At 41.7% G+C, this 26,459-nt stretch overlaps 1 protein-coding gene across 3 annotated transcripts in view; it reads right to left on the bottom strand.

Annotated features, from left to right (window-relative positions):
• Window positions 1–14,018: 14,018 nt before the first annotated feature.
• Window positions 14,019–26,459, bottom strand: part of FILIP1 (filamin A interacting protein 1) — a 602,420-nt gene continuing 589,979 nt past the window's right edge. For all 3 annotated transcript variants that reach the window (XM_069235665.1, XM_069235667.1, XM_069235666.1), the window contains one exon: window positions 14,019–14,639. Coding sequence is in view for 2 of the 3 variants with exons in the window: in XM_069235666.1 (XP_069091767.1) it covers window positions 14,599–14,639 (41 nt within the window). In the remaining variant the exon portion in view is untranslated. The remainder of the gene's footprint in view (window positions 14,640–26,459) is intronic.

Below are 26,459 nucleotides of genomic sequence, written 5' to 3'. Positions count from 1 at the left end.
GACCACTGGCTGCGTGGATGCAGATAATACTGTGTGGATGCAGTGGCAAAGTCATTCCCTCATTTGCTTGGGGCCACCATGCAGTGTGAAATTTGCAGAGAAAAGATTGTTACATTTTATATCACTCTGTTGTCTCTGTGGTGGTAATCAGTATGATGCAAATATGGAGAGCCAGGAAATTGCTGACTTATACCTGGATTCACCAGGGGCTTAGCTTGGTCAGCAAGACTGGGAGGGTGTGAGCTTCAGTTTTCAACACTTACCCTAGCAAATGACGTGAAAATACATTATGTGACAAGCAAGCAGTCTGAAGGGAGAGGAATGTGGACTGGTAGGAGTACTAAGTGAGAGAAAACACAATATTTTCAAAAAAAATACGTTTTTGAAACACAGAAAGGGCAAGAGTGCGTCTGCATTTTTGTCTGGATGTATGCACAAATTGCTGGTGAATCCAACAGACAACTCACCATTCCTGCCTGAAAGCACCTATACCCAAATGTTCACCAGAAAATGCATCTTAAGTGGGTATAACACCTCAAGCACCCCTGGCATTTGATGGACCGCAGACCTTAGCACCTTCTATGTAAGGCTTGGCCTTCCACACTTTTTGGGCTTTTGTGCAGTTTCACTGGTTTTGGAGCCACGTGTCAGCCACAATCTGACGGATCATGGTGCCCATCATTATGTATTGGCACTGCATTCTGGGCAGTGGGGTCAGTGGGAGTGGAAGTGGGTTTGAGCTTTTCAAGGCCACTGATATGGCACAATGCAGGGTCATGTCATAATAGTTTATATTGTGACTGGAATTGTGTTTTCTAGCAAAGCTTTTTATCACAGAACGTAATCACCGTAGATGAAGGACAGCTAGGACTGCTGACTTTGGAAATGGGAAACCATGGTTGAGTCCTTTAGGCAGCTCAACATCCTGTGGTTCTGAATAAATCACTTAGGGCCTGATTACTACCTTGGTGGGACGGATATCCCGTTCGCTGTATTACAAGTTCCATTATATCATGTGGGACTTGTAAAGCGGAAGGCGGGATATCTGTCACTTCTGTGACGGAGTATCTCATCCGCCAAGGTCCTAATCAGGCTCTTAGTCTCTCCTTGCGTACGGATTTTTTTTTTTTTATCTGACCTTGTATACTGCATTCTGGTGACAGGCGTGTATCTTAGTCACAAACATTGGGGTGTAACCTTCAGATTTCCGACAATCACACTAACATATCCAGTTAAAATGTATTAATACAACAAGAAGTACACGTGGGGAAACTAAGGGGCAGTGAAGAAGGAGAGAAGTGTGGATTGTTAGGGGTACTTAGTGGCAGGAAACGTAATATTTTGTGAAACCACAAACGTTCTTGAAGACCTTCAAACAAATGTGGCGGAGGAAAGAGAGAGTAAAAGTGTTTTTTTGTCTGTGTGCGTATTTACAAATCAATGCCTCACTATATCTGGCTGAGACCACCTGTACCCAACTATTTACAACATAATCCATATATTAGGGGTTGTAACACCCAACTCACCCCCTTTGAAGCTATGCCCCTGTCTGAAACTCATGTAAAGTACTATACTGCCCTATTTAAAACTGCAAATAAATAAATAAATACACGTACAGGCACTTTGGCCCGAATAACGAGTTGGGTGATTTTACTGCATGGTAAAACCATATGCAACTCATGTTACTTACGTTAAAACCGCCCCAGTACTGTGCAATTAAATGTAAAACCTAGTGAAGTGGAGAATATAGATTTCCCCCTGTTAAGAAAAAAGTGGCATGAGACACGGCTACTGAAGTTGGAGAAACTGGTTCAGGTTTTTCAATATTTGTGGAAAGACCTAGCACTAACAATCAGGCAAGCGAAATTGCAATCAAGCAATGCAAGCATGCGTTGATTTCTTTCCACCTGAAAGCCGTGTGTTTTATGAAATCCCAATACTGGGTGCTTATAAACGAATGCAGCCAAGGGCTCCATACTCCTCTTCTGAGTCATGATCAATCAAGTTCAGACAGCCGCCTTGCCCAAACTGTAAAACTGTTGTGGCTGCTAGCAGTTTGTGAAATGCAGCTGCCGAGAGTGGCATCGTTTATGTGCAAATAGTGTTGCAGTTATGACACTTTTAACGTCAAGTCCTTGAATTTCAAGACAACGCACTCCTTGGAAGAAAACTCACCTCTAACAGGCACACACTGAATAATCCTATCCAACATAGGACCCCTTGAAACGGTAAGCAGAGGGCTGACCGCAAGGTCCGAAAATCCCCTTCCCTGATCCAAAAACACAAGACAGCCACGGTCCTCCTCCCACAGTCATATTCACTTACTGAAATGCTCTTTCTCCACTTGCAAAACGGATCTCCTTCATATGGCACTAGCTGATGCCAAGGGGTACACTGAAGTTTGTGCTTCTATTCGACTGAACAACCTAAGCTGGAAGACTGACTGACTGATATTTCAAAGTATCACATTATCCTTCAAATGTGGTAATGCTAGGTCTTTGAGTCATCTCCCTGGCCGCTGCCTCCTCTTGGGACATTTATTTACAGGTAATATAGATGGGAACTGGTCATTGGCAGGCTTCAGGGAGATCTTGAATTCAGCCACAACCTCTTCTTCCTGACTCATTCTTTCGATCTAGGGGTTCTCTCCATTAATCACAAATGCTAAAAATGTAATATATAGAGACATATCTCTGTCTTACCTGGGTACAAGCCTTCATATGCGGCCCCTCGTGAGAAGACTTCTCTTGATCCCTTAGTGCTAACCAAAATACGCCCGTGTCATCCTGACATTTCTATAGAGGCAACTGAAATGTGCACCTTCACTCAATTCAGTGCCTACACAAATTCGCAAGGCATACTACATGGGTTTGAGACTGACGTCTGAGCTACCCACAAAGAGAAGGTCCTCTGTGTGAGATGATCTTTTTGACCTCAGAGGTCAACGCATCCCTACAATGCTGAATTCATTGGTCACCTTTAACATTTTTAGTTGTACTTTAGATCACCTACAGTATATAGAGAGCTGGACAAGCTTTCTATAACACTGGTCACTTCCCTGGTCGGGTGGAGCCCTTGGAAGCCGCTTTTGAAAGCCCAAGGCCGCTTCTGGTAGCTCTGTCACTTTCCCCAGCTCCCTGAGGTTAATTGCAGCAGGCACTGGGAGGCTTCGAGAGAGAGAGAGAGAGAAAGAGAAGAAGGGAGGGTCAAGGCAGAGTGAAAGCAAACAAAGAGAGAAAGGACAGGAAGACAGAGACAATGGAAGGATGGAAAGGAAGACATTGCACAAGGAGACTAAGGGAATGTGGCTGGTTGGTACATTTTTGCCAGGGCTGCTTTTGGTTCCGAGTTCACCACTACCCCACCTGAGTTCTATGATCACTGTCCTTCATATATGAAATTCCTAGTGGTGGTTATGTCAGGTCTCACTGACTACTACTATCTCACCCAACCCCCACAGACCCCTCCAGCTCTTGTCAATGTTTCCAATGTTCTCATTGTTTCTCCACTGCTCATTTAGTATGAAATATTTATAATATAGCAATCACTGCGTGGGTTGCAAAAGAAAAGATCTTATAATTGAAGAATTCTCTGAAGCAAAAAAGTCACCCCTTTTGTTTATCTTTCACATAATCTTGTATGTCCATGAATTGCATGGTAACGCAAGATAGATTTATAAGGCTTAATTAGCTAGGCAAATTCCTGCTAGGGGAAGAGCCATAAACTCTAGCCTGGAGCTGTATCTCTGCTCTCATACTACAATTGCTCTCCTGCAGCTGCTGAAGCCTTTTTTTAACTCTGTTATAGAATTTGCACCCATCACAGTGACTGCAAATGAAGACCAAATTTTCACAACTTGTCTGAGAAAAAGAACATTATTGCGCTACTCTTAAGTCCCTTCCTACCAAATCTCAGTAACCCATGCTGAAGAAACATACCTCCACTGGACTATTAATTAATTGATTAATAGATTGATTGAATTGATCTAAATTTGGGTTTTAGATCATATCTTGTGCAACTTTGGGATTATCAACATGGAGCAATCATAGAGACTGGGTGGGAGTTTCTTTTTTTACATAACAAAATCTCCAAATGTCTCCTATGTATAAAATTTTAATGGAAGCATTACTGAAAGTCAGGACAAATAGCACTAGTAAACTGAACCTAGACAGCTTCTGTGAAAGCGAAAACAGGTTAAGTGGTCAAGTGGTCAGTTGCACCAGGGAGTTAATATCAAGCCTCTAACCTTCACTGAACACAAACTCACTTAGTTTCTTCCATGAAATCGACCTCTGTTTCAAAGAAAAAAATGCCAAGAAAACTAAGACACCATGGTACTAACTCTCCCCCTGAAGAATGTGAGGCCCTTCTTACTGGAAAATGACTTCAGAACAACTGTCCAAACTTAGGGCCTGATTTAGGTTTCGGCGGATGGGTTACTCCATCACAACAGTGATGGATATCGCATCTGCCAAAATATAAATCCCATAATTTCCTATGGGATTTATGTTTTGGCAGATGAGATATCCATTACCCTTGAGACAAAGTAACCCGTCTGCTGAGACCTAAATCAGGCACTTAGTCCTCTTGCACCTGGATGGAGTCAACACCCTGTTCTATGGCCTCCCTGGCCTTATAATAGTTCCCTTGAAAGGCACCCTAAATGTGGAAACATGTCTTATTAAAGGCTTAAATAATTTTTTGTGTAGTACTCCAACTCTGATGGAACATCACATGCTCCTCTTTTAATCCAGCATCATCCTAAAAATAAGCTGCATCAAGTACAAGGCCACCAGCACAGGCACCCTCTCCATACATTGAAGAGAAATTAACTTTGTCTGTTGGACAGCGCCACAACAGAAGCCAGGACATCACGAGGTACAAAACATGAAACCCATTAAAAAAAAAAAACTTTAAAAAGCATTTATTGTCTATGCTCTCAGGGTGTTGAAGTTAACATCAGAACTACCCCAGCCCTTCTGCAGTGTAACAACAAGCTCAAGACCCACTCCCCAGAGAATGCTACATATCCACTGGATAGGTTTCATTATCCATAGACATCCTGCTTCACAGTAAACAATCCTCAATCACAAGTCAGGACTCCCAATCTACAATGCTCTTTAGCTAGATTTGCACTCTGCACATATATACATACATATATAACACTGGAATCTGTACAGGTGTTAGTTCCTCTTCAATAGGCATTGCCTGAGTTGCCTGGGCGGGTAGCCGTGTTAAGGATTTCTCATCTTTCTCATCTTTCTGACACAGAGTCCCTTAACAACTACATTGTAATGGTCAGTGTGAGACAGGACTACTTTGAGGATTACAAAAGTCTGGTGATGCACCAAATATAAAGGTGATGATGACATTGTCTTTGTACAAGGGGCTAAACATAATCTTGACTACACTGTTTACTTGTAGATTGAAGAATAACAATGTCACCTCCCCAGAACATCATGTATAAATCTTCAACTGCGCAAAGTAAGTGAAAAAATGAGGTCTAGTTCACCCGCCAGTGGTCGAGCATTGGATGGAAATGGAACAACTGCTTTACCTATCCAACAACAGACTGATGCATCCGAGCTATTTACAGCCAGGTCCTTAGTTACAAGTATTTACAACAAAGTGAATAACATAATGACGATTTACCAATGACTTAGCAAAAATCTGTGAATTGAATAAAAGTAATGTATAATTAACTATGAAAGAAAACAGCACAAGTCCACTTCTAGAACGAATGTATGGTCATATGCCATTACCCTATCAACAAATTGTGGAAATGGTGGAAGGAGGAACAGTGAGATCCATGATCCCACTCTGCAGAGAGGAGAAATGCAATCTCTCCAGCAAGCAAACATGGAATATCAGCAACAGACCTAAAACTAGAACGCTACCCTGTAGAATCGTGGCACTCTGGCAAAAATGTGAACATAATGACACCCTACGCTAAAAACAATTAGAAAAGCTGTTTTGGCAGCTAACCAGTCAACAGACAAACTGTTTGCGAGTGCAGAATGTACAGCACACTTTATTCAGCTATTGATGTTTTATATAAAGTTATTTAGGCTACTAAAATAATCTTCCAGTGGCGATGAAAACTTAAAAATGCAGAATACTGGCATCAGAGAAAGAGAAGAGACAGAAAGGCAGATGCTAAACACATTTATTTTTGTCAGTGGATGGAATGAGAACAAAATACCAAAACAGTACATGGCTAGACAATCAATTTACAAATCTGTTGTAAATTCAAAAACTATTATCCAGTCATGTACTGAACATAACTATGTAAAGATTATATATTTTTGATCTTCTTCAACTGGCTGACAAAAATGAATATTTTTGGCATTTGCCTTTTTTCTGCCGGTATTACTGCGTGATTTTCTTTACATGTTTTCATTGCAAGAAATGTATTTTATCAGCCCTGATATTAGAATGAGGGACTCAGCACTTCAAAACATTATGATAGCACTTTCTATCCCCCAAAAAGGCTTGCATTTCTTAAAATTCATATTGAAATATATAAATATATTGCTACTTTTTGCCGATTGGCGCAACGTTTTTCTCAATACTTTAAGCCTAAACCACCACAATTGACACACTGTGGGGCATATTTATACTCTGTTTGCGCCGGAATTGCGTCGTTTTTTTTGACGCAATTCCGACGCAAAACTAACTCCATATTTATACTTTGGCGTTACACGCGTCTAGCGCCAAAGTCCATGGAGTTTGCGTCATTTTTTTGTGTGGACACCTACTTTGCGTTAATGAGATGCAAGGTAGGCGTTCCCGTCTAAAAAATTGACTCCGAGGCATGTGCGCCGTATTTACACTCCCGGGCAAAATTCACGCCTGGGAGTGGGCGGGTCAAAAAAAATGACGTACGGACGCTTTTGCGCCGTTTTTTAGCGCCTGGACAAGGCAGGCGTTAAGGGACCTGTGGGCTCGGAAGGAGCCCAGAGGTGCCCTCCCATGCCCCCAGGGACACCCCCTGTCACCCTTGCCCACCCAAGGAGGACACCCAAGGCTGGAGGGACCCATCCCAGGGACATTAAGGTAAGTTCCGGTAAGTAATTTTTTTTTTTTTTTGTAGCATAGGGGGGCCTGATTTGTGCCCCCCTACATGCCACTATGCCCAATGACCATGTCCAGGGGACAGAAGTCCCCTGGGCATGGCCATTGGGCAAGGGGGCATGACTCCTGTCTTTGCTAAGACAGGAGTCATTTCTATGGGGGTTGGGAGTCGAAAAAAATTGCGCAAATCGGGTTGAGGCGAAAAATTTGCCTCAGCCTGACTTGCCCCATTTTTTGGCGCCCAAGCTCCATATCCCCCTACGATGGCGCTGCCTGGTGTACGTCGTTTTTTTTCACGCACACCAGGCAGCGCCGGCGGCTAACGCCGGCTAACGTCATTGATTAAATACGGCGCCCGCATGGCGCTTCAGAATGGCGTTAGCCAGCGCTAATTTTTTTGACGCAAAACTGCGTTAGCGCAGTTTTGCGTCAAAAAGTATAAATATGGCCCTGTGTGTTTCTAGTGGCACACAACTAATGTCAGCATGAATAGTGGTCTTGCAACAGTGGAACAAACTGTACGGAAAAACAACCATTATATTATCTCTGAAAGCAACAATAAATCAAAAGGTAGAATGTCATCCTATAAAAAGAGCACAGGCCTAAACATTCTACAACTATGATTGCATATCACACAAAGGTCACCATAAAATCCTGCCTTTGGTCTACATCATGGGTACTCACAAACTTTTTCTCTGGGGCCAAAATTGCAGTATGGTTTGCGGCCGAGGGCCGCACTGAAGTGACAGCGGGGGGCGGGGCTTAGAGGGGGCAGGGCTTAGAGGGGGAACAATCACCCCACCCCCTTTTTCAAAACAATGCCCCTACCCCAGTAACACACACAGCGCGCACACATACAGCGCCATCTGCTCTCACCCCTACCCCAGTAACCCACACAGCGCGCACACATACAGCGCCATCTGCTCTCACCCCTACCCCAGTAACACACACAGCGCGCACACATACAGCGCCATCTGCTCTCACCCCTACCCCAGTAACACACACAGCGCGCACACACACAGCGCCATCTGCTCTCACCCCTACCCCAGTAACACACACAGCGCCATCTGCTCTCACCCCTACCCCAGTAACACACACTGCGCCATCTGCACACAGCGCCATCTGCTCCCACCCCTACCCCAGTAACACACACAGCGCCATCTGCTCTCACCCCTACCCCAGTAACACACACTGCGCCATCTGCACACAGCGCCATCTGCTCTCACCCCTACCCCAGTAACACACACAGCGCCATCTGCTCTCACCCCTACCCCAGTAACACACACAGCGCCATCTGCTCTCACCCCTACCCCAGTAACACACACTATGCCATCTGCATACAGCGCCATCTGCTCTCACCCCTACCCCAGTAACACACACTGCGCCATCTGCACACAGCGCCATCTGCTCTCACCCCTACCCCAGTAACACACACAGCGCCATCTGCACGCAGCGCCATCTGCTCTCACCCCTACCCCAGTAACACACACAGCGCCATCTGCTCTCACCCCTACCCCAGTAACACACACTGCGCCATCTGCACACAGCGCCATCTGCTCCCACCCCTACCCCAGTAACACACACAGCGCCATCTGCACACAGCGCCATCTGCTCTCACCCCTACCCCAGTAACACACACAGCGCCATCTGCTCTCACCCCTACCCCAGTAACACACACAGCGCCATCTGCACACAGCGCCATCTGCTCTCACCCCTACCCCAGTAACACACACAGCGCCATCTGCTCTGGAAAGCTGTTTATATATTCTGCACCATGGATCAGAGAAACACCTCTCTGAAGATGAAAAGAGTCCTTAAAAGCTAACATAGATCTACCTTGTAGCATTCCAAATTAAATAGTTGTATTCCCTCATCAACCCTGGACACAAGTGCTGTAGGAGCTAGATAACCTCATCCACACTGATCCAGCCCTTAAGCACCAATGACCAAGGATTGTTTTTGCCAGCAACTAGGATTAATTACATTACAAGAATGAAGTAACCTATCTTTTGTTCCATTTATGGAGTTTCACATCAAAATTCTGTCATAATTCTATAGAACCATGATGTTAAGTGCCAAGAAAGCAAACTACACATATCTACATCCTCACACAGGGCAGTCAAAATTGCTTTTTTCCAGGCAGAGGCACCATAGTGGTGAAATAGTGAAGGAGAGAATAAATACATATTGTCCCAAAGATATAATTCTATTTGCAAAGGTCCCTACAGTCGACTTAGCCATGGCCAATAAACTCTGTAGTAGTCAACCATGTCATTTCTACTGATACAGGCGCCCCTATTCAGGTCTGGAGCCAACAGGACTGAATAAACGTAAACCTGTGCCTGGCTGAGAGTCTGCATGGAAAAATAGGAATTCCCAAAATAGGTAGTGTCTGTCTCCCTAAGGAGAAATAAAAGAAAGAACAATAGTGTAGGGGGTTGCTTTATTTGTTTAGCATTATGGAGAGGAGAACCTTACATAAAAAAAAATTGATGAAGGCGAGACGGGTCTCTGCATCCAGGCTGTGGGTGAACAGTTCATACCTCAAGTATGGACTATGATGATGAACTGGTAGAGGAAGGTATGTCTTTCCATCTCACACTCTCTTGAAACATGTTCATTGTTTTATCGGATTTACATCAACGGAGGAGGGGCAACTGCACAGGCATTAGTACACACAAGGACATGACGGGTTACATGAGCAGCAAAACTGTAGTGCCCAGTGTGAGCATTGCATGTTAGACGGGGGAAACCCTGGCGGTCTTATTATTTCCATTGAGAACTGGATCACATTAATGTTAAAAAGCAACGTATTTGGTATGAGTCCAATTCTTCGGTGTGTGTATGCCTGCTTGGCGGAGAAGTAAATGGCGGTAATCTGACGGAAAACACTCCTGTTTGTGGCAAATGATAAGCCTATCTTTGGATTCTGAGTGAAAATGAAAGCATACCTTAAATTACAAACCCTAGTCCTTTCCCTATACATAATAATTACGTATTCGATCAGAAGTGCCACATGTAAGCCAATATACCTTGCATATCTGCACATCCACCATGGTTATCTCAAAAATGTCTTCAGAGGGGAGCACAGAATGCAGCTCATGCTGTGTCCTCCAATAAGACTGCTAGAACCATCTGCAAAGGCACTTAGTGATACTGCGAGGTAGAACAGCATGCAAAATTTATAATTACGGCCCTCCTTACAAGTTGGATGGAATAGGGCGGGGTATTTTCCAAATGTGGTAAGTACCATTACCCCAGTATGAGGTATTTACCACATCTGTTAAATACTTTCTATGCTCAGTTTTTACAGGAAATGAGGTATAATATGCAGAATCATTTTGAACACACCAAATTCCTAATAGTTTGCCTTTTTATTTAGCTTGTTCGCTTGATGAATTTCGAAACATTTGATCGGCTGGAAATCTATTAGAGAAAAACAGAGTGTGATAATTAACAAAAAATTGCAATTGTAATGCAAACAAAAGTTGGCACAGGATTCAGAGTTTAGCCCTTAACTTGTGATGATGGCCATAGGCTCTTCAGTTTGAAAACTGTATTGCAGTATCAGTACTTAAAATTACTTTGGGCAGTTGCAGGCACTAATACTGCATGTGCTAAAATCGCAAGCTGACTCATAATCTTGTCAGACGTCTTCATGGAGGATTTTCAAGTGCAAACTGCACAGATTTTTCCATTTTTTCACCACCTCACTTGGATCGAGGGCCTATGAGTTCAACCCTTATTGACTTATCAACTTTCAAGACCCTACCTTTAGAGCTTTGGGAAATGTATACTCGCCTCAGCACCTTTATACTATTGCATAACAATGAGGAAATCTTCAGCAGAGGCTGCCGCAAATCACAAAGGGGGGAACGGGGTGGACTGGGAGAGGAGAAAATAAAAAAATTTAAAAAATGAAACTTACCTTCACAGATGTCGTAGCCTCGGCCGTCGCACCTCTTCCGCCGATGTGGTGTCCCAGTGCTCAATGGGACACCAGCACAGGCTCCCCAGCAATCCTGGCACTGCTTTCAAACTAAACTTAGCATGAAAGCAGCGCCAGAATTGGTCTGAGTGGCTTGGACTGCTGCTCTGACACACCCTACTAGGGTCTGTGCAGTTTCTCCAGGCCAGGTTAAACACAGCCGGGCTGGAGAAACCTAAGTGCGCATGTGTGTTTGGCAGGCCGGAGACAGCCGGCCAAACACACATGTGCACTTAGGCGCTCTCTCTCCTCTCCCCCCTCCCACCTCCTGTGGCCCAGCTCCGCATCTCCCGACACTGCTGGCTGAGCTAGCTGCATAAAAATAAAACAATAGTCAACTATCGTTTTTAGGTCAAGCACGGAAGCGCTCTGGCCTGTTGTAATCTGTCTGTGGCCTTTTAATTACACCCACTGCACGCCCATCACTATCACTCGTTCATGGCTTGCCTTTCAAAAATCCTTTGTTATCATTGTTAAATGCTTTATGTTTGTCCCTTCTTGGGGTGGTTTTGTTACCGCCTAGGTCATCAACCCTGTTATATTCATAATTGCACTTTTTCCAATACGTTTGACTGCGAGGAAACTTCTTTTTGCTTTTGTGTCTCTCCTTCACGCTCACGCTTATGGCGGCCGTGGCACTTTGAATCGGCTCGATTTTGTCAACTGTTTTACTTTTCATTTTCAAATTATGTGGCAAGAAAAGTCCAGTAAGGAATTTACAAAGTTAATAGCTCTAACTCGAGCAAACGCGAGACCCATTGGATTGGAAATGCTTGTATTTATCTGCTGCTGGTTCAGACAGGGGGGGACGCTCCTTCGCCATTGAGAATAGTCGCCCCTGGAAATCTTTCCTCCTTGTTCCTTAACTAATCAGCTATATATTAGAGCGCTCTAAGCTGCTTGAAGGTTCCACATGCATGTGACTTCTTGTTCATAGATTTGGTTATACATTATTTTGACTCACGAATAAGGGTCGCCACTTGCCTGCATAGCACCGTTTGTTACATATTAGCCATAACAAGCATTCCCAGAAGTGGGTCATTCTTAATGTCACTCCCAGGAAGAATGTAACTATGTGCTGGAACAGTCCAGTGCCATCAAAGGCGCCACTTGACTGGTTCCTGTCAGAGGCTCGCCTTTGCATTGCAGAACGTGCTGTCTATCAATGATACCAGACGGTTTAGCATTTGTTTTTTTAAATCATTTGAGGTGCGCAAACGGTGTTGATAAGAAGGCCTTGTCTTAGAGCAGTACCGTGTTAGAGTTAAGAAAAGGTTCTGTCTTAGCATCAGTCTTAAATTGCCCCAGAAATGTCAGGTAGGGCCGTGCATTTTGAAAGACTGGTTAGAGAGGCCAGACAAATACGAGACACACTTCTTTTAAAAAATCAGTTATTTTTAACAAATCAGTGTTGATTGTACGAAAACCACAAAGTACTACATTGTCTATGCACAAAATGTGCATTCTTCCTGGCAGGAGGGATGCTCTGAATTCCTCCGGAGCCCCTTCGCACACAGTGTGAGGTGCAAGTCGCACTCCTTGTGCATCATTTACTACACATTGAAATAGCCCTGGACAGTGCAGGAAGGGTTACACAAACGTGCACATTGCTGTCATTCAGACTTACTGCCTTTTGCACAGCCTTTTTCAATATCTTCCATTACCGGGATTACATTTTCCTCACGTCTATTTCAAAATACTTTATTTACTGCAACTATGAATTACCGTGACCTGCCTTTCTCCATCTTCCATCATCCACAGTTCTATATGTCATAATGTGTAAGGGTACTGTCCATCCTGTGAGAAGAGCTGTGCTGGTCATGACATGTGGGAGCATTTGGGGCCTCATCTACAAGGAAATGGTGCAGCGCAGTGCCACAAGCAATCTTGCTGCGCCAAGCTACATGCGCCGTCTTTTAAAGAATACAGTGCATACCTGTGTTTTCCCATGTGTGGTGCTAAATTAGCTGTCTAGCGCCAATGCAGCCACTCTTGCGAAATGGTTCAAGGATGGCTGCGTTGCTGGGGAGATTGTTTTTGTGCAGGAAGTGACACCTTCCTGCACAAAAACAATCCTTAATGGTGAGTTGCTCCTTTTATGTGTGCTGCAGAATGCAGCACACCTAGAAAGAGCAAAAAACGAGTAGTAATAAAAGTATTTCTCCTCGTTGCGCCACTCTAAAGACTCCCCGGGGGAGGCGTTAGTTTTTGGTGCTGCCTCAGGTTTACGATTTCTCGTAAATCTGAGGCAGCATCAAAAAGCAATGAGTGTTGCGTGGGTACGTCCACAGCAGCACCCATTGCACGCCCCTGACCTGCAGAAAACTGCGTAAGACAGGAAAAGTGTCTTAATGCCGCTTTGTAGATATGGTGCACTGCACAGCACCACTGGAGCGTCACAAAAAGCGCTTCTCTGGTGGCGCTAGGGCCCCGTAAATGAGGCCCTTGGTTTCCCCTCTAAGCCACTGACTGGACAAAATGGAGGTGTGACTGCGGCAATGTCGTTCAAAGCCCCACCTAATACAAGATCTGCTTCTTTAGCTGTAATGCTTTACTTACATGTAATGCAAATGAAAAATCAAATTACGTCTCCTGAGAAGAGTAAATAATATACCTGAACCAGCAGCCAAAACGTGTGTGACAAACAAGAGCGAAACAGCGTTTGCCTGCGAAATGCAAATCCGTCACATACAGACTGTGTCTGTAGTGCGTGTGAAACACTCGAGCTAATGTGTGCGCAAACCCAGGCTCTCTTTATCAATGACTCTGAGAAACCCTTTACTAAAATATAGGTTTGATCTCTACTTTGTGCGGCAGATTTGAAAAGATTAGTCTATAAACAAGCCACGTCAAAGACTGCCACCGAAAAACAAAAGCAAAAGAAATGTTTCTTTCAACACATTAGATAGCCCAAGCACGATTTCGTGGTACAAAACACCAAAATTAAGTTACATACTTCTTTGGATTTCCTAATTTAATAGGCAGTGTGAAACAATGGAAAGGTAATTTAGCATACACATTATCCGTTCATTGTTTAATTCTGATCCAAGTACTTAAGAGCACTATTCTGTTTTCTTACGTCATACAGACGTATCCTGTGGCAACCACGGGTGGACTGAGTTGCAGCAGAACGAACGTGGCGTTCTTGTTTACAAAGCATCAGCAGCCGATCCGTCCTGGAGGCTTTCATGGCCACCGCTTTCACGGCTGGTGCCAAGAGAACTGATGACATCACCTGGGATCGACAATGTCTACTGTAAAATAAATTAACGTATAATGGAAAGAAAACGACTAGAATCAAGACTGTTCCACATTGCCCATGTGCAGGGCGGTGCTGCCTTCCCCCTTGAGACAGATTGTGTCATTTTGTTACCGTGTATTGTATGACAATGTCACTGTTCTGAACTTGAGGGGGTGTCATGCTAGTGAGAATTCTTCCGCTGGTGTCCGGATGCAGCCTCGAAGACAGGCACCAGTGAGCCACTGAAGCGGTGTTCATGCTGCTTGTCCTAAAGATTCAGCAAACATTGCTCTCTTCATCTGGAGTTCAGCCGTAGCTGGTGGACGACGATGCTCTCTGGAAATAATAACATAACAAAGGCAAAAGCAAGAACATGTTAAATACTTTAATTTTTTTTTATTGTTTATAAATAGCAAGAACACAGTTTGATACAGCGTTAATAGACAAAGGGTGATAATTCCCGTACATTGTAGTTCGGAAGCCGTACAAACTTCGTCTCGTATGAAACTGGGTAGACTAGATATTTTCAACAGCATTTACAAACAGTGATTAGATGGTGGCGGCTGGAAGGGTAACTAACAATAGTGATGGAGGGACAAGTACAGCGGGGGGAAGGGGTGGGTATGGGGCGCAGGTCGTGGGGCATTATGCTATTAAAGATGACATCGTACACTAAATGTAGGCCGCGTTCCGGGGCATGCTCGCCTCTTATGGTTATAAGACCCCTGAGCGTGGCTTCCCCCGTCGTTGAGGGTCAGTGTATTTAAAGGGTCCGCAGTGCACTCGCAGGCAGTATGGAGGCAGGAGTCTTCCTTTGGTATTGCAATTTCGTCTCACAAGGACCCACGCTGAAAGGTATGGGTTGCAAAAAGGGGGGGAAGGGGAGACTGAGGTGGGTTGTGAACTGCAAAGGACGTCTGGGAGGACCGTGTATGATTGTATCACTTGGGCGGTGCTCCAGAGAGGGGGGGGGGGGGGGGTGCAGGAGCCAGAGGAGGATCTGGACAAGGAGAGGGAGGTTAGGTCACGGAGCAGGTGTTGTGTTAAATACTTTTTTAAGTAAGTAGTGGAATGTAGATGTTCCACCTCAAACACAGTTTCAATTTTAAGCCCTGGATTTAATGCCTACTCATTACTGGAGCGCTCCAGCAATATTCTCGAAGTACTTTATCTAATTTGGGGGAACTTCTTAAATCTACAGAACCTCCCGCCCCGTTTTAAATCACACCACAAGTATTAAATTGTGATCAAAATGTGTTCCTCGCCATGAACCAAAAGGAGTTGCACTGTGCCCCTCTCCACATCATACTGTATAATTCTTATTTATAAAAAGACCAGGTAGGGAAATGGTATGCATTGTATGACTCTTAGTTTTAAGTGGAGCACACAAAAGGCGTGTCATCCGGTTAGGTCAGAGCATGTAGAAAGTACGTAATTCTCTAGAGTCATACAGTTCGCGCATGCATCGTGGTTAGGACACAACACACACAACGATTAAAGCCTGAAACTAGGTTACGACAGTGGCAGTCAGTAAGTTATCAACACCTCCTAAGCTGACAATATCTAGTCTGGCACACAGCACTCTGGAATAGCTCAGTGGTTGTACAGACAGATTTGGTAAAATGGAAGCATGGTGGTAGCAGAGGCTCACTCAACAGGCACAGGCCACTGCAGATGGGTGGAATGGGCGATTAATGGAAAGAAGAAACAAAATGCATGAAAAAGAAAATAACATCCTGTCTACTTTCCCCCTAAGTCCACCAGAAGGATGGATAGGCCATGATTTTCATCTGAGCTTGCTAAATGCAAAATAGAACTATGTCACATAGAATGCCAGTGGTGTAGCTGTTATTACAAGGAATTGAAAAGGAAATATTTTGGAAAGGCTAAAGAGTCCCACCAAAAAATCAAAGTAGTTAAACAATCATATTTCTCTTATCAGCTACTGAATGCTCATAACATGTTCAAGAAACTATTTAAAATTGTAAATGAGTTCCAAGAGCCTCTGCTTAGAACATCTTCTTCGGATCAATTGATCTCTAATAATTTTTGGCCCATATCATTGCTCCCTTGTTTATCAAATTGTCTGATAAATTCATTTTCCTTCAACTATAGGTCTTTGTGGAATCCAACAACATTCCTGAGCCCTGTCTGGTGGGGTTTCCAGCATGTAGCAACACTGAGATTTTAGTAGTCTTAGGTTTGGATGATCTACGAAGACGCATGTATGCAAAAGGTCTAAGAGCACTTGTGCTACTTGACCTTCTGCAGTATTTGATAAGATAGACCACAGAATCCTAATCACAAGATTCAGAAGAATTGTCATTAGTAGTACAGTTCAAGGATAGGTAAAATACTTCATCTTATCGTCAGCAAACGTTAATGGTAAATCCATTCTCTTCTCAGTTTGGAGGAATTGAATGTGGGGTGCATCAGGGTTCAATTCTTACACTGTTGCGCTAATAGGGGTTAGCGGCTCCATATACCTTTATTTAGGTGTTTATTTTGAGACTCTTACAATGGATCGTGAAAAACTTGCGGCTGATCTGTTTGGTGATTTGGGTTCCAAGCAGACAGCACACTCATCTAACATCAATATAGGTACCAGAATTGGTTTGAGGGACAAATTTATAAGACTAGAGAGGCTGAAAAAGCAAGAGATTTCTAAGTGGTGGGATGGGGCCACTTTGAAACACTATGTCAAACTCAATAGAATTCCAAGAGGTTTGAGATCACACATATTTCCTACATTTGATGACTTGGACCCGGATCTATTAGATGCTTGGGAACAGGAATTAATTTTGAGTTCCATGAAACTTATGAATATCCTAATAGAAAATTCGGAGAGGAAAGTTAATAAATTACAACAGGAAATCTTAATCTTGGAAACTGATATTAAAGATATGCACATGGAGGAGGCAACTTCTAAAAACTACAATATATTAAATCAGATTGTGAGTCAACATCAATTAGAGGTAACACGCAGAAAATCCCGCAAACTTAAAAGGGACGAATTAGATTACACTAGAGGTAGAGTTTTTACTTTTTCACGGAGATATGATCACTTAATTAAAGATAATGAGGAATTAAGTAATAATTCTGCTTAGGATAACTTTGTATTAGACAATTAGTATGCAATGAACTTTGATTATATGTGGCAGGGTATAAGTGTACACAGAATAATTGTATACTACATAGCCTTCTCCATTTGCCTGTATTGAATTATCACATAGTTGTCATGATAATTTTTAGAGGATAAAATTGTTACCTGTTTATATCTATCCATCTTAGCCAGGTTTGACGGGAGAGATTGGAACCAGGGCACATTTGTTTTGTGATTTTTGGAAAACTTTCTTAAATTATTGTTGAAAGCGATATACTATCATAGGATATCTTAGGGTTACATTGATTGTGTGTACAAAGTATTGGACTTTTTTGACTCATGTTTTGTTTTAAAGTACAGGCATTAATTTGATCTGATCTAATATACTTGTGGTAGTAACTTGGATGAATTTCATCTTTCCAAGATGGCGCCCGTAATCGGCCAATAGATTGGAATGTACACTGACGAGTCGCGCTTGCGTGTTAGTATAACGCGCGTCAGCTTAATAGCAAGCTATTTATTGACGTAATTTTATTCAGTCGGGTTTCACAGAATGGCCGTTATGATCGGAACTGCTAATCGCAGCTCCGGTCCATATAGGAAATGAACACAAGGATCAGGTATATAGAATAATAATATGGGTGCTATACGGAATCGTAGATGTTGTGTAAATTGTTCGTAATTTGCTCTGTGGAGCTGATGGTTTATTCAATATTACTTCTATTATCAGAGACGCTGCATATACTCATTTATAACTGCACATCGACATGGTCGGATGGCCGTAAGTGGGTAGGTGTTTTGTTGCTGACACTAACAGGCACCGGACTTTTATTTTTATTTTTAGTTTACTATTTGTTACACCTCGTATTTTATTTTAATTTCAGAGGATGCGGCACATGATTATCGGGAGTTAACATTATAATACGTTTCTCTTATTTGAATAGAGGTATGACAATTTTCACTGGGGTTTACACGTGTTGGAGAGACTGTTGTTAGGCTTTTGATATATTTTAATTTTGGTGACACTGAGATGAGTCATATATAGAGTAGATTTACTTCTCACTGGTATTTGGTTGACTGTGGGTGTTGCCTTGGTTTTCCTTTCCCTCTCGTCACACTGGGCTGAGATGTTTGTGAATTTCACTATGGAAACACTTGTTATAACATTTATTATATAATTAATTCATGGACTTGGATTTTGTATGTACAGTAATGTACAGTTGACAACCTATGCTCTGTGGTCTGCTGTAGTTTTTGCAATGTTAACCATTTTCTGATATACAATACATGTTGATATGTTTGGATATGTTTTATTCTTATTTTACATATATTTCATATGTTGGGTTCTTTACAGCCTTGATAAAGTCACGGGGAGTACCCACTCCCACGACGAAACACGTGTTGGCTGGTGTTGGTGTTTGTTTCACTGTTTCAATAAAGGATGGACTCGTCAATCAACTCGACCTTTGCTGGACTGAATCAATTCAATTTCTCTCAGTGATTGGTCTACTAATCATTAAATTATTCTATTGTGCTTTGTTAGATTTCTTGTATAATACTACATTATTATACATTGAGTCCCTAGGTCTTTAATTATTTAGTAATTATAGCTGTGTTTTTCACAGCTTACGGGGGTAGGGGAGATTCCTCTGAGGCCGGGAGCACCAACGATACAGTATTCTGTTTTTTGTTAACTTTAGATTGGTACTGTTGTGAGCGCTTTTCTTTCCCCATTTAATTCTCCCCGTTGATACTATTTGATATATAATAATAGGGGTTAGCGGCTCCATATACCTTTATTTAGGTGTTTATTTTGAGACTCTTACAATGGATCGTGAAAAACTTGCGGCTGATCTGTTTGGTGATTTGGGTTCCAAGCAGACAGCACACTCATCTAACATCAATATAGGTACCAGAATTGGTTTGAGGGACAAATTTATAAGACTAGAGAGGCTGAAAAAGCAAGAGATTTCTAAGTGGTGGGATGGGGCCACTTTGAAACACTATGTCAAACTCAATAGAATTCCAAGAGGTTTGAGATCACACATATTTCCTACATTTGATGACTTGGACCCGGATCTATTAGATGCTTGGGAACAGGAATTAATTTCGAGTTCCATGAAACTTATGAATATCCTAATAGAAAATTCGGAGAGGAAAGTTAATAAATTACAACAGGAAATCTTAATCTTGGAAACTGATATTAAAGATATGCACATGGAGGAGGCAACTTCTAAAAACTACAATATATTAAATCAGATTGTGAGTCAACATCAATTAGAGGTAACACGCAGAAAATCCCGCAAACTTAAAAGGGACGAATTAGATTACACTAGAGGTAGAGTTTTTACTTTTTCACGGAGATATGATCACTTAATTAAAGATAATGAGGAATTAAGTAATAATTCTGCTTAGGATAACTTTGTATTAGACAATTAGTATGCAATGAACTTTGATTATATGTGGCAGGGTATAAGTGTACACAGAATAATTGTATACTACATAGCCTTCTCCATTTGCCTGTATTGAATTATCACATAGTTGTCATGATAATTTTTAGAGGATAAAATTGTTACCTGTTTATATCTATCCATCTTAGCCAGGTTTGACGGGAGAGATTGGAACCAGGGCACATTTGTTTTGTGATTTTTGGAAAACTTTCTTAAATTATTGTTGAAAACGATATACTATCATAGGATATCTTAGGGTTACATTGATTGTGTGTACAAAGTATTGGACTTTTTTGACTCATGTTTTGTTTTAAAGTACAGGCATTAATTTGATCTGATCTAATATACTTGTGGTAGTAACTTGGATGAATTTCATCTTTCCAAGATGGCGCCCGTAATCGGCCAATAGATTGGAACGTACACTGACGAGTCGCGCTTGCGTGTTAGTATAACGCGCGTCAGCTTAATAGCAAGCTATTTATTGACGTAATTTTATTCAGTCGGGTTTCACAGAATGGCCGTTATGATCGGAACTGCTAATCGCAGCTCCGGTCCATATAGAAAATGAACACAAGGATCAGGTATATAGAATAATAATATGGGTGCTATACGGAATCGTAGATGTTGTGTAAATTGTTTGTAATTTGCTCTGTGGAGCTGATGGTTTATTCGATATTACTTCTATTATCAGAGACGCTGCATATACTCATTTATAACTGCACATCGACATGGTCGGATGGCCGTAAGTGGGTAGGTGTTTTGTTGCTGACACTAACAGGCACCGGACTTTTATTTTTATTTTTAGTTTACTATTTGTTACACCTCGTATTTTATTTTAATTTCAGAGGATGCGGCACATGATTATCGGGAGTTAACATTATAATACGTTTCTCTTATTTGAATAGAGGTATGACAATTTTCACTGGGGTTTACACGTGTTGGAGAGACTGTTGTTAGGCTTTTGATATATTTTAATTTTGGTGACACTGAGATGAGTCATATATAGAGTAGATTTACTTCTCACTGGTATTTGGTTGACTGTGGGTGTTGCCTTGGTTTTTCTTTCCCTCTCGTCACACTGGGCTGAGATGTTTGTGAATTTCACTATGGAAACACTTGTTATAACATTTATTATATAATTAATTCATGGACTTGGATTTTGTATGTACAGTAATGTACAGTTGACAACCTATGCTCTGTGGTCTGCTGTAGTTTTTGCAATGTTAACCATTTTCTGATATACAATATATGTTGATATGTTTGGATATGTTTTATTCTTAATTTACATATATTTCATATGTTGGGTTCTTTACAGCCTTGATAAAGTCACGGGGAGTACCCACTCCCACGACGAAACACGTGTTGGCTGGTGTTGGTGTTTGTTTCACTGTTTCAATAAAGGATGGACTCATCAATCAACTCAACCTTTGCTGGACTGAATCAATTCAATTTCTCTCAGTGATTGGTCTACTAATCATTAAATTATTCTATTGTGCTTTGTTAGATTTCTTGTATAATACTACATTATTATACATTGAGTGCCTAGGTCTTTAATTAATTATTATGCTCTTTAATATCTACCTGTGACTGTTGGCTAACATACCTCACCAGATGGAGACTGGATTCTTCAAGGACACTGATGATGCACAGCGTACCAGTGTGTCACCTCACTGAAGAACAAAGTTTAGACAGTCTGATAGTCAATTCGTCACCCACAGATGGATATCTGCTAATTATTTAACCGGAATCTAGCTAAAGCAGTGGTATTTCCAAAAGCCAAAAGTACATATAAATAACTGGCATTTGCCAGTTTCTCTTACCCATTATCCTGCTGCAGCTACCATTATGCGCAATCTTGAAAGTCACATTTACTCTAAAATGGGTCGAGACCCACGTCTCAGAAATTAGCAAACATGCTTTTTTGACCTGAAAACTCGATGAGCAATAAGTCTTTTCTTGAAAAAGATTTTAGAACTTGTGTGGTCAATACACTGATTCAGCCAAGTATAGACTATGGAGTACCAAATTTTTAGAGACTCCGAAGAAATTGATTTCCCACTTCCAATTTATAAAAAATGCAGTCGCTCATCTTCTAAGCAGGTTAAAGAAATATTATTCAATTTTGCCACCCCTCAGGAAATTATATTTACCCTGGTACAGAATAAAACCTTATTAAAGGCAAAAAAATGTTGCCTGCGAATCACCCTATACAAACAAACCAGAATTTCTTGAAAAAAAGAAATCCTATTATAAAGTCAGAAACTGTTTCAATCAAATATTTAGCACTTCAAACTAGTCATCCTGGAGGTAAAAACCTGGAATACCCCTTCTCTTAAACTATGCTGTCAAGCTCCTAAACTGAATATAGGAAATTAATGAAAACCTATATTTTTTTACCTACAGGAACTTTTGCACATTCTAGTTCTTTAACCAATGGAATCTATTGGACAAACATTTTCACAGTCCTACAACACCAAACGTTGGTGAACGCCACCATTTAAAAACGCTCTAACCATAACCATAACCCTTTGCTCTGGCTTGTTTTGCCATTACCCCAGTTTTATACATTAAAGAGGTCCCTACAAACATTTTATAACTTATCTCTTCTCCCACTTACAAGCAACTCTCACTACCCTTTGGGTACATCAGAATGAAAAACTCATCACTGAATGATATGGGTTTATACCCGGTAGAGGCACAGTTGAGCAGAGTTCAAATTTTCACCTCCTGATATATAAATACACAAGTGCAAAAGGGGTTTTTCTCCACTTTGCCTTTATGGGATTCAGCTCTGCCTTTGACTGTGTTAACAGAGATAAGCCTTGGTCTAACCTTGGGTCCTTGGGGTGGGCCAGGTTCTTGTTTTCTTTATGAGAGACCTACACAGTGGCCAAACAGGGGTGGTTAGATACAGACCCAATGGGGAATGCTCTCAGTCCTTTGAACATGCCTAGTAGGCAACGCCGTTGCCTGACATGTCTTAGGTTGGATGTTTTCCAAAGGGGGCATGGTATACACTTTCTAACTTGCCTGTTTGTAACTGTGATAACTTCTCGATTTGTGACACCCTGCATATATTATTTGTTTGTCCAAAGTTTTCAAATCTCCGACACAAGTATATCAGGCCTCTTTGAATTCCTGAGCATTTCAGACAAATTAGACCTGCATATCTCATCTTACAGCTGCTAACAATACTTAAATTGTGTTTTTTCCCGTTTTCTTTCCAGTGTCCTATCTGTAAGCCATTAAGTATTGGCATTTCAGGATCTAACCCAGTAGGACAATGATGGCAATTTTAGTCTAATCCTAACACTGATTTTTTGTTTTTATTTGATGTATTTTTAACTGATGCATGGTTAATGCGGCACATTGTTGTTTTATGAAATGTACGCTTTCATGATTTTATGAAAAAATGAATAAAGTTTACTGAATTGATTTGAAATCATCACTGGATAGTAAACACTGCTGACATAAGTTGCTAAGAGGATGCCCATACATCCTGCTTAACTTCATCCTCTTGCCCCCCTTTCAAAATAATTGGTAAACAAAGGAATCTCAAAGAGACCTAAAGAATAAAGAAAAGTTCCTCCCACTTATCTGCAGTGATACAACTAGATGTAACTGCAAGAACATATGAATGCACCGAACCAGAAAAGACATTGTAAGTCTCCGAACATGTTTACATTTAAAGAGAGAGAAGGCAGTAATATAGAAGTTTCACTTAACCACCAAATCAACGCTATGATTAAGGATCAATTAGTAAATTGAAATCCCCACATCAGAGGTGCAATAATTGGTTCTGAAAAAACAAGTGGAAAATCAAATGTAGATGAGACATAGGTTTGGCGATCAAACATTGTATGGAAGTGAAAGCATTAGCAAAGCCATAAAACTTTCCGACTGTAACAGTCGAGATTCAGTTTACAGTACGAGTCACTCCTCAGATAGTCTAATTACAATTTGAAAACACAGCAAGATTATAAAAAAGGCTATGGGGCATATTTACAATCCCCTAGCGCCATCTTGTACCACCATAGTGTCATTTTATTTAACGCTAAGGCAGCGCTAAGGTGGCTTTACCCCCACGCCATATTAACAAGCACTGCACCACTTTGCGACCCTTTGCGCCATAATATGCCTGCATCAGGTATAATGTATGCACGGGGCATTCTGACGCAGGGAGGCCCTAAAAAATGGCACAGTGAAATTTACAACATTTCACTGGACCATTTTGTCAGTCATTTTTACTGCCTGCTCAGAGCAGGTGTTAAAGACACACTCATTTTAATCAATGGGCCTCCCTGTGCTTTGCTGCACTAGCATAAATTTGTGACACTAGTGTAGCAGCAAAGTGCTCCAAGAGCATCAAAAATGTTGCCACTATTGTCCTAATGACCGCCATGGTGTGCCGTATTGTAAATATGGCGCAACCATGGTGTTGTTAGGTGGGACAGGGGTGACGCAAGAAAAGTGGCGCATCAGGATTTTCTTGTAAATATGCTACCTATGGGCATATTTCCAAGAAAGTGCTGTATCCGTCCCGATGCGTCACTTTTCCTGCATTTAACATCATAGGCTCTCATTGTTAATAATGAGAAACAGTGCCTATGACTGTTTCAACCATTCCAGCCCAATATATAAAAAAATGGCAAGGGGACATAAATAACGGGATATAAAACAAATCAAGCAGAAATTATGAAGGTGCCTGAATTAAACTGGGCAATATGTGCATAGCCACGGTGCCGAAACAGAGGTGACTTTAGCACATATAGGGCCAGATGTAGGAAAGGATTTGCAACTCGCAAACGGCAAAAACTGCCGTTTGCGAGTTGCAAATCGCATTTTCCTATGCAGAAATGCATTCTGCGAGTCGGACCGACTCGCAAAATGCATTTCAGAATCGCAAATAGGAAGGGGTGTTCCCTTCCTATTTGCGATTCCTAGTGGTATGCAATACCATTTGCGACCGCATATGCGGTCGCAAATGGTGTTGCAGTTACCATCCACTTCAAGTGGATGGTAACCCACTCGCAAATTGGAAGGGGTCCCCATGGGACCCCTTCCAGTTTGTGACTGGACCCAAAAACATTTTTTCAGGGCAGGGAGTGGTCCAAGGGACCACTCCCTGCCCTGAAAAAATACCGAAACTAAAGGTTTCGTTTTTTTTTTTAAGTGCAGCTCGTTTTCCTTTAAGGAAAACGGGCTACACTTAAAAAAAAAAAACTGCTTTATTTAAAGCAGTCACGAACACGGAGGTCTGCTGACTACAGCAGGCCTCCATGTTTGCGAGTGCCCATAGTCGGTATGGGGCCGCAATTTGCGACCCACCTCATTAATATTAATGAGGTGGGTCATTGCGACCCCATACCGACTCGCAGACGGTGTCTGAGACACCGTTCTGCATGACATTTTGCGAGTTGCAAATAGCGAGTCGCTAAGACTCGCTATTTGCAACTCGCAAAATGCTTCTTTACTACATCTGGCCCATAGTTCTCATAGAAATAAACAAATCTAGGCATATTGGCCTAGTGGATTTCAGAATCCCTGCCAAATTAAAGTATAAAGTTATCTATCACTAAAGAACAAAGAAACAGTAGAAACATTGGGATAAGTGCCTAACTTGATCGTAATCCATGGTAAAAGACACTTGGTGAATGGAAATGTCAATAAACTCAAGGGAGTGAAAGGAAGTGTGAACAACAAGATCCTGTAAAAGCTAACAGATAGAAGGGATCTCACATGATATTTTCTTAATCACAGAATTACCCAAGGTAGCTCGAACCCAAAACAATGCAATTGAAAAGGATTACATTATCTAAAGGGGAGATCACATTGACTCCAATAATCATTCAAAATCGATCACTGCCTTTCCCCAATGATGTGTGTAGGAGAACAATGAATATAACTATCCAATCTTGTCAATTAAATAGATGGAAAGATAAAACAAGAGAGGAACAAGGTAGGGAACTACAATCCAAGGCAGAGCAGGTTGCCTGACACTTCAGTCCATGTCGCCGATATGTCAAGCTACCCTCTGACCTATACAGAAAAGTTAATATAGACCATCAAATTGAGATCTACTCCCTCTTCATCCTTCTTCCTTTATTTCATTATAATACATAAGATTCTGTAATCCCAGTATAAAAAAGTCTCTAACTTCTTTAAAATAGGCAACTTGTGACACACCCATCGCCTGTTATAAAGAAATGACGTAGCCATTCAACTATAATAACTTGATTTGTAATGTCACAATGCTGCTTCTAGAGTCAGCAGTCAAGGAAAAAGACAGGTCAGGTCACAGAGCTTAATTAAAGCAGCTGTTTAAATAACAAAAAAAATGCTTTTCTTTCTTCTGCTCTGTGTTTTTAGCTGTACAGTGACAAGCAGTAAGGAGATACTTATGGGAACATGTTTCTTTTTTGCATCACTTAGGTAATTGTAGAAAAGTTAGAATCTTTCTTCATGTTTCTTTATTTATTCTTCATGTTTGCAAACATGATCCCTCTTTCATATGAATGAGCTGCACACCCAGGATGTAAGTGGATTGTGGGAAAGGTGATGGTGTGACCATATATTATGAGGAATAAAGTACCCCTCTGCCAT

The sequence above is a fragment of the Pleurodeles waltl genome, chromosome 5, assembly GCF_031143425.1.
Source record: "Pleurodeles waltl isolate 20211129_DDA chromosome 5, aPleWal1.hap1.20221129, whole genome shotgun sequence".
NCBI lineage: Eukaryota > Metazoa > Chordata > Amphibia > Caudata > Salamandridae > Pleurodeles > Pleurodeles waltl.
This window is presented reverse-complemented; position numbering and strand designations above follow the sequence as displayed.